The sequence below is a fragment of the Crocuta crocuta genome, unplaced genomic scaffold (assembly GCF_008692635.1).
Source record: "Crocuta crocuta isolate KB4526 unplaced genomic scaffold, BGI_CrCroc_1.0 scaffold68, whole genome shotgun sequence".
Classification (NCBI taxonomy): domain Eukaryota; kingdom Metazoa; phylum Chordata; class Mammalia; order Carnivora; family Hyaenidae; genus Crocuta; species Crocuta crocuta.
In genome coordinates, this window is record NW_027532426.1 from 21,492 (window position 1) to 29,788 (window position 8,297).

Below are 8,297 nucleotides of genomic sequence, written 5' to 3' on the forward strand. Positions count from 1 at the left end.
CCCCCCCCCCCCCCCACTCCCATCATGCCCCTTTCATCCCCTTAGGCCTCACTTAGCTCCACTTTGACAGGGCCGTGGCATAAAACGTCCCTAAGTTTTCCTCTCCTTCCACCCTTCCCAAATACTCCCGGTCTTCCCTCTGTCACCCCTATGAAGCCCCACCGCAACTCCTCTTCAGGCAGCATGCCCGGACGCTGTGGTATGACAGGCCCAAGTATGTGTTCATGGAGTTTTGTGTTGAGGATAGCACCGACGTCCACGTGCTCATCGAAGACCACCGCATTGTGTTCAGGTAATGGCCCTCCTCTCCAGAAGGCCTGGTTTCAGGAACCTTCCCTTTCTCCTAATGCACCCATGCTCGGCCTTCCCCATTTCCTCAGCTGCATTGTCTCCTTAGCTGCAAGAATGCCGACGGAGTGGAGTTGTACAATGAGATTGAGTTCTATGCTAAGGTGAACTCCAAGGTAAGGGTCGGACGGGACAGTAAGGTCTGGATGGAAAGGCTGCTTGGGATATTGGAGATTCATTCAAAACCTCAGATCCTAAGAATGTGCTCTCTATCTGGCAGGACTCCCGGGATAAGCGCTCTGGTCGTTCCATTACTTGCTTTGTGAGGAAATGGAAGGAGAAGGTGGCCTGGCCTCGACTCACCAAAGAGGATATCAAAGTAGGTGTGTGGGGGATGGTCTCCTCTTTCTCCTCTGCTCTCTATCTCTGCCTGGGGGGGCATGGATCTGGGAATCTTCCTTGGCTCCTTTCCCACCAACATTCAGTAACAAGGTCCTATTCGACTTCCTAAATATTCTTGAATCTATTACTTCATCTCTTCCTACTTCAGGTCTCATCCACCACTGGGTGAAGTTTATTGCATATTTTCAGCCCTACCTTCAATCTGTCCGTTTGCACTGCTCCCAGCGTGGTCTATCTAAAACACACATTTGATGGGGCACCTGGGTGGTTCAGTCGGTTAGGCGTCTGACTTCAGCTCAGGTCATGATCTCCTGATTCGTGGGTTCGAGCCCCACATCGGGCTCTGTGCTGACAGCTAGCTCAGAGCCTGGAGCCTGCTTCGGATTCTGTGTCTCCCCCTCTCCCTGACCCTCCCCTGCTCATGCTGTCTCTCTCTCTCTCAGAAATAAATAAAACATTTTTAAAAAATTAAAATAAATAAATAAAACACACATTTGAGGGGCACCTGGCTGGCTTAGTCCGCCCAGTGTGTGACTCTTGATCTTGGAGTTGTGAGTTCGAGGTCCAGGTTGGGTGCAGAGATTACTTAACGGTAAAATCTTTAAAAAAAGGAAATGGATACTCTGATCACACTGGCCTAAATTCCCAAATGCCAGGGGCCCCTGGCTGGTTCAGCTGGTAGAGCATGTGGCTGCTGATCTTGGGGCTGTGAATCCAAGCCCCATCCTGGGTATAGAGATTACTTAAAAATGAATAAATAAATAAATTCCCAAACGGAGCTTTGTTTTTTTTAATTAAAAAAAAAATTTATTCATTTTTGAGAGACAGAGAGACAGAACATGAGCAGGGGAGGGGCAGAGAGAGAGGGAGACACAGAATCTAAAGCAGGCTTCAGGCTCTGGGCTATCAGCACAGAGCCTGATGTGGGGCTTGAACCCAGAAACTGTGAGATCATGACCTGAGCCGAAGTCGGATGCTTAACTTACTGAGCCACCCAGGCGCCCCCAAAATGGAGCTTTAAATGGAGCATGTACACTGCACTTTACTTCTTTTCATTAGCACCCTCTTTCAGGCATTTGAGCTTGTCACTTCTGCTCCTTGGGCTGAAATCCAAGCACCATAGCATGACATATAAGCTCATGACCTGGCTGTTCCTCCCTTCTGTAGCATCATATCCCATTAGTCTCTGCCTTAAACTTTACATTTGAGCCAGAGCAAATGCCTCACAGCTCTTTTGCATACACCAGGCTATTTCTCATTAATTTTCCTGCTATGCCTTCTTTCTGGAAAGCCTCCATCATCACTACCTGTACCCACCTAACCCATGAATATCCTTTAAGTCTCTGCTACTCTAAGAAGCCTGGGTTCCTGTAGCTCCTTTATGGGTTTCCATAATGTCCCCTGCATAAGCACCCCCCCCCCCTCCACACTGCTATTATAATGATTTCCCTTCCCCACTTGCTTCGTGATGGTTGGGACTACATGTATTAAACAGTTTTTAAAAATTTGTTAATGTTTATTTTAGAAAGAGAGAAAGAGAGATTGGGGGAAGGGGGGAGGGGCCGAGAGAGAGGAAGACAGAGAATCCGAAGCAGGCTCTGTGCTGTCATTGCAAAGCCCGACATGAGGCTCAGACCCACAAACTGAGCTCATGACCTGAGCTGAAGTCGAATGCTCAACCAACTAAGCCACCTAGGTACCCCTATATGAAACCTTTTTAGAAGCCCAAGGCCACAGTCAGAGTCTGGCCCATAGTATGTGTTCAATAAATAGCTGTTAAAATGAATGAGTGAATAACTTCTTTCCTTATCTGTAAGAACTTGAAACACAGGCCTCCAAGGGTTATCTCCAACTCCGGGGGGGTGCAGCTTGTCTATCTTGCTTGGTTGATTCCTATAATACTTTATGTCACACTTATCTTTCTAGATGCATCATTATCTCTATTCAGTCAGCTTCTGGAGGGCCAAATTTCTAGGCTTTTCCATCCCCTATGGTGCTTGGCATTGTGCTCGACACTTAGTAGGTTCCTGGCAAATCTCTGTGGATAATGATGATGGCACCCTGGAAAGGTGCCAGTCAAAGAGGTGGTGTGGGGAAGCCTTAACCCCCAGTGACCTTCTTTTCCCCCAAGCATGCTCCTGTGCACATGGCCATGCTCTTGCTCTTCTATGCACTCGTGATGCTCTGCTCTTTCCTCTTGCAGCCAGTGTGGTTGTCTGTGGACTTTGATAACTGGAGAGACTGGGAAGGGGATGAAGAGGTGGAGCTGGCTCAGGTGGAACATTATGCAGAGGTAATGCCATTTCCTGCCCATCCTTGTCATTCTCTGTATCTCTCTGCACATAAGGAGGAGTGTCATCAGGACTAGACAGAGATATAGGAGTTCAGCTCAATCGTGCTCATATTTTTTCCATACTTTGTGCAATATTTATTTAGTAGGGATGAGAAAAATAAATATTAATGACACTGTATACATGGATTCATGCACTAGTCATGGAATTTTGAAGAAGCTTGGCAAAACCTTTCCCAACTTTTCTGTAATTCTTGTTCTCTGATGTTTTCTGTGTGTGTGTGTGTGTGTGTGTGTGTGTGTGTGTGTGTTTGTGTTTCCTGAGCCAGACAACTTCATGGGAAGCTCATACTAAGCAGTATAAACATTTACATCATCAAAGAAATAAATTGCACCCTGCCATACATTATTTGGTTTTAGAACTTCTGCTACTATTTATTCAAGTTGCAAAAAATACTAACAGTATTAGTAAGTTATTAGTAATAGTATTAGTATTTGCATTAGTAAAAAGGATGCCATGTATGTGGCATATAAAAATATCCTTTTAAAAAGGGGATCAATTCACTTTTCTCCAATTCATTCCAGTGATGTGTTAGGGGCTGTACAGATAGGGCAGTTGTCTGGCTGGGACCATTCTCCTGTAGTCTGTCAACATACAGGTTGCTCTTCTATTGCCCTTCTTTTCTCTTGTAATTACTTTCCTCTTCCAACCAGCTTTTGAAGAAGGTCAGCGTCAAGAGACCTCCCCCTGGCATGGATGACCTGGATGTAAGTAAAGCCTGCCTTTCAACCCATTGGTTTCCTTTTAGCCCTAATAAAATAAGCTACTAGAAAGCTCTCGTTATGGTCCTTGGCACACCATAGTTCTCAGTGCATGTCCGCCAAATTTGAATTTGACACAAGAGGTAGAATGTTCTTCTCCAGGCTGTAGGAAACCCCAAAGACCCTCCACCCTCCCATCTCCCCTCTACTTCTCTATCCTAGAGCAGACCTGGCCCTGTTAACTGTCTTCACAGCTGTAAGGAGCAGTGGCATGAATTGAAATTCTGAAACCAAGTGATGCTTGACACAGTGTTGTTTATTGAGTGCCAGTGGTTTACTTTATTTTCGAAAGTATAAGGCCTTCCGTGTTAGCCTACTGGGAAGTTGTGTGATTTAGAAAATCACAAAAGAAAACTTGGCGAGTAGGAGGGAGTGAGAAGAGTTTGTGAACACAAATGTTCACTCTTTGCAGATTCCACAGGCGCTGTTGTCTTTTTTTCTTTCCCTAGGATGATTCTGACAGTGCTGATGCAACAAGTAATTAACTTCTGCTGACGCAACAAGTAATTAACTTCTGTGATGGCAGAGCTGGGGAGGAAGCTGGGCATCTTCCAGTTGCTCTGAAAAGCTGGGGCCGGGGTCTTTGCCAGCTCTTTAGCTGTGGGGTCTCCAGGGTCTGAACTTTCCTAGGAGCTCTTTTTAAGTGTCCTCTTTTACGTTTTATATCTTTTTTTCCTAGGCACTTGAGTATGGCTGCATCAGATGGCAGGATAGGAGAGGAGTAGACTGGGGGGCTCCTGACTTCCTACCAATTGGTTGTAATCTTGGTGTTTGGGACACTCATCAGGGCTCTCTTGAGTATTTGAGCATGTGTGTGTGTATGTGGTAGAGCAAAAGCCAAAGAAGCAGCATGTAGATTATAATAAATCTATAAGAACAGTTCTCTGTCTCCTTTCTTCTTGCACTTCTTCCTCCTGGAGGCAAACCTCTTCTACCTTTATTGTTCCTTTCAAGGGGAGGGGTGGGTGTCACAGATCCTGGTCCTCACTGTTGAGATTGGAAGCAGAAAGATGTTGGGAGCAGGCTTGTAACCAAGCTGGGAGACTTCCCCATGCCTACGTCAATGCTCTTATTTCCCAGACCAGAAACCAGCCTTTTGCTATACACTAGAACTACGTGTTATGCCGAGAGACACAGAGACCAACCACTGAAGCCAAATTAAGGGAGTCTTTATTACCAGCCGGGACCGCACAGAGTTAACACAGAACTCTAAATGTGCGGCCCTGAGTCCAAGGACGTGGGGCTTTTTATAATGAGCAAGCAGGCCAGCGGGCAGTACAGAAGCAGAATTGAGCGGTTATTATAAAAAGGCTACAAAGAGAGCAGCCCTTATCCTGGTGTGTAGGAAAACTTTTGTTATTTTGAAGGCACGGCTTAGGGTTTTGGGGAGTTTCAAGGGAATAGCCATTATCTTAAGGACAAAGTACGCAAACTGTGTCATAAATAACCTTTAATAGGAAACATTAACCCTTGTCTTCTTATTTGTGTTTTTTCCTTGCACCTGAGGACAGTCATGTAGCCCTCTGAGTGCAGGCCCAGAAGGTAAACTCTGGGTCAAGATGGAAGGACCGAGGCTAAATTCATGTGCAACACCATGTATATACTGTGACCCCTAGAACTAGCCAGAAACCCAACTCAGCTTCCTGCATAATCCAGAAATTTCTTTGTGCTTTCAAAGTTAATTGTTACATTAGTTAATGCCTATATCTGTTTGTTCTTCTGTCCATCAGGTACCCCATTCATCCACAAACATTTTTTGAGTGCCTAACATGTACTTAAACTGTGACTTAGACAAAATGCTGTACCAACACTTTACCCTTGAACTCATGGTAAAGTACTGAGATTTGTTAAAAAATTAAACTTCAAAAGTTTATGTCAATCATATATAGATATAGTTTAAAAATTAAAATAGTATAAAAGGGTATAAAATTTAAAGTAGAATTTTCACTCCCTCAAGAGAGAGAACTACTGGTAATAGTTTCTCTGATAAATTGATATATTTATATATGTATATACACTGTATACATTATAAGTTATATTAATCCTTATAGGTTATATTATATAATTGTATTAAATAGTTAGCTAATATATAAAACAATACATATGAAACAAACATACAGTTACAAATAGGATAATGTATATTAAAATTTAATAGACATATAAGCAAATGCAGTGTGTATACACAATTGAAATCATACTATGTACATTTTGAGCCCTGCTTGTTTAAACTTAATATATATTGGGGCTCTTTCCAAGCTAATGTATATAGATCTCTTTTTCACGGCTACATGGTATCCAATTAAAAATACTTTCCACAGGGGCGCCTGGGTGGCTTAGTCAGTTGAGTGTCTGACTTTGACTCAGGTCATGATCTCACAGTTTGTGGGTTTGAGCCCCACATCGGGCTCTGTGCGGACACCTAGCTCAGAGCCTGGAGACTGTTTCAGATTCTGTGTCTCCCTCTCTCTCTGACCCTCCCCTGCTCACTCTGTCTCTCTCAGAAATAAACAAAAAGCATTAAAAAAAAAATACTTTCCACAATTTGATTGATTCCTTATTGAGGGACAGTTAGGTTGTTATTAGTCTTTTTCAATTTTCAAATAATGCTGTAAGGAGCATTAAAAAATGTAGATCTTTACATATTTGGCAAGAATAACTGTAGGATAAATTCCTAGAAGTGGAACCGCAAGGCCAAAGAGTAGATACATTTAAACATTTTGATAGCTGTTGTCCAAGCTGCTCTTAGCTGAAATTGTACCAATTCCTGTCCCCACCAACAGAGTGCCCCATTCTCCAAAACCTTTTAGATACTTGCAAAGATAAAAAATTGTACCTACTTCATTTACTTTTTTTTTTTTAAAATATTTTTATTTATTTCTAGGAGAGAGAGAGAGACAGCGTGAGCAGCGGAGGGTCAGAGAGAGAGGGAGACACAGACTCTGAAATGGGCTCCAGGCTCTGCGCTGGCAGTCAGCACAGAGCCCGACGCGGGGCATGAACCCACGAACCGCGAGATCATGACCTAAGCGAAAGTCGGACGCTCAACCAACTAAGCCACCCAGGCGCCCCCTACTTAATTTACTTTTAATTAGAAGATTGTTCATTGTATATTTTTATTAATGATTGGTATTTCTTTTAAGGTGCTCTGTCTATACCTTTCGCCGATTTTGCTGTTGACATTAGTTCTTAAACTTTTTAAAAAGTCTGATAATACAAAGTTTTGTTTGTATCATGCTTTATAATTCACTAAGTCTTTATATATTAATGATTTTTTGAACCTCATATTAACCTTATAATTAGGTCTTTTCTTCATAGGTGATTGAATGGGTCACAATAAGTGGCAGAGTTGGGACTTGAACTTGTATAGCATGTCCCTCCCCTTATCCACAATTCTGAAAACCAAGAAAAAAGTCTGAAAACCCACTTAAAAGAATTGACAGCAAAACTCATTTGACAGCAAAACTTGACCTAAAATAAAGTGAAGCTATTTATAGTATTCATTCCATTTAGTGCATTTATTTCTCAGCATAAATAGTAATGCCTTGGATGACATGATGTTGCTCCAGAATTTCAAATGGAACACATGGGGTTCATAAAACATATATACCGTCACATACAAAACACATGGTGGGTACGCTCTGCATTACTGCCTAAAATCTGAAAAAGCCCTAAATTTTGATACTCCTGGAGTCTTCAAGCTTTTTATTAGTTGATTCAAGAAAGCAGGAAGTTAATTTTAACATTTCATTTGTTTGACGTTTTAAGGTGCTGATTATAGTTTGTTAACTTCTGTTAACTTTCTTTTCTACAGTGTCCAGTTAGGTAACACTAGTTACATGGTTATTGAGTGCATGTGATTATTGAGTACTGAGATGTGGCTAGTGCAAGCTGAGACGTGCTAAGTGTAAAACACGCATCAGCTTTCGAAAATTTTGTGCAGAAAAAAAAATCTCACTTATTTTTACACTTATTAAATGACGTAATATCTGGATCTGTTGACTTCAATGAAACATTAGCATATGTGGCTTGCACTGATTTCTATTGGGCAGCAATGCGCTGCATCCAAGTCACTACCTCCGTATCCCCAGCCCCCTGCCTCAGCCGAGACCGCGGGAGGCTGAACTAAGTGCCTTGACAAGTTCCGGCCGCGAGCAGTTTTGTTCTATTTTGTCTTCAGGTCCTTTCCAAAGTCTTCAAACAGTTGCTAGGCAGCCGGAACGGCTGCAAATCGCGTTTTCGGTAAATTTGACCAAACCACACCCCGTCCCTTGTTCTCATGCTTCTGCGCGGAGACGCGCGCTCAGTGAAGATTGTCCCGCACGGCCCTCCGTCCGCCCGCGGGCGGTGCAGTGTGCCGGGTTCCCGCGTCTCTCCGAGTCCCGGGAGACCTCGGCGATGGCGTTCCGGTGTCAGCGGGACAGCTATGCCCGCGAGGTGCGGCCGGCTGGGCTAGGGACCCGCGGCTGCCGGGCGGACGGGGCGGGGCGGGAAGAGG

At 43.6% G+C, this 8,297-nt stretch overlaps 2 protein-coding genes across 6 annotated transcripts in view; both read left to right on the forward strand.

Annotated features, from left to right (window-relative positions):
* PTGES3L (prostaglandin E synthase 3 like) overlaps positions 1-7,036 on the forward strand; it is an 8,154-nt gene extending 1,118 nt beyond the window's left edge. The window contains exons 2-8 of one of the 5 annotated variants that reach the window (XM_077779288.1): positions 179-292; positions 398-464; positions 569-667; positions 2,894-2,983; positions 3,695-3,748; positions 4,252-4,279; positions 4,482-4,684. In XM_077779288.1, the coding sequence (XP_077635414.1) occupies positions 179-292; positions 398-464; positions 569-667; positions 2,894-2,983; positions 3,695-3,748; positions 4,252-4,279; positions 4,482-4,489 (460 nt within the window). In that variant the 3' untranslated portion in view covers positions 4,490-4,684. Of the gene's footprint in view, positions 1-156; positions 293-397; positions 465-568; positions 668-2,893; positions 2,984-3,694; positions 3,749-4,251; positions 4,306-4,481; positions 4,685-6,683 lie in introns of those variants that run through there. The other 4 variants (XM_077779287.1, XM_077779286.1, XM_077779284.1 and 1 more) reach the window with 4 other exon arrangements.
* Positions 7,037-8,113: 1,077 nt separating this feature from the next.
* The window catches only part of AARSD1 (alanyl-tRNA synthetase domain containing 1), a 9,297-nt gene continuing 9,113 nt past the window's right edge, over positions 8,114-8,297 (forward strand). Inside the window, exon 1 of the mRNA XM_077779283.1 lies at positions 8,114-8,236. Within this exon, the coding sequence (XP_077635409.1) occupies positions 8,198-8,236 (39 nt within the window). The 5' untranslated portion in view covers positions 8,114-8,197. The remainder of the gene's footprint in view (positions 8,237-8,297) is intronic.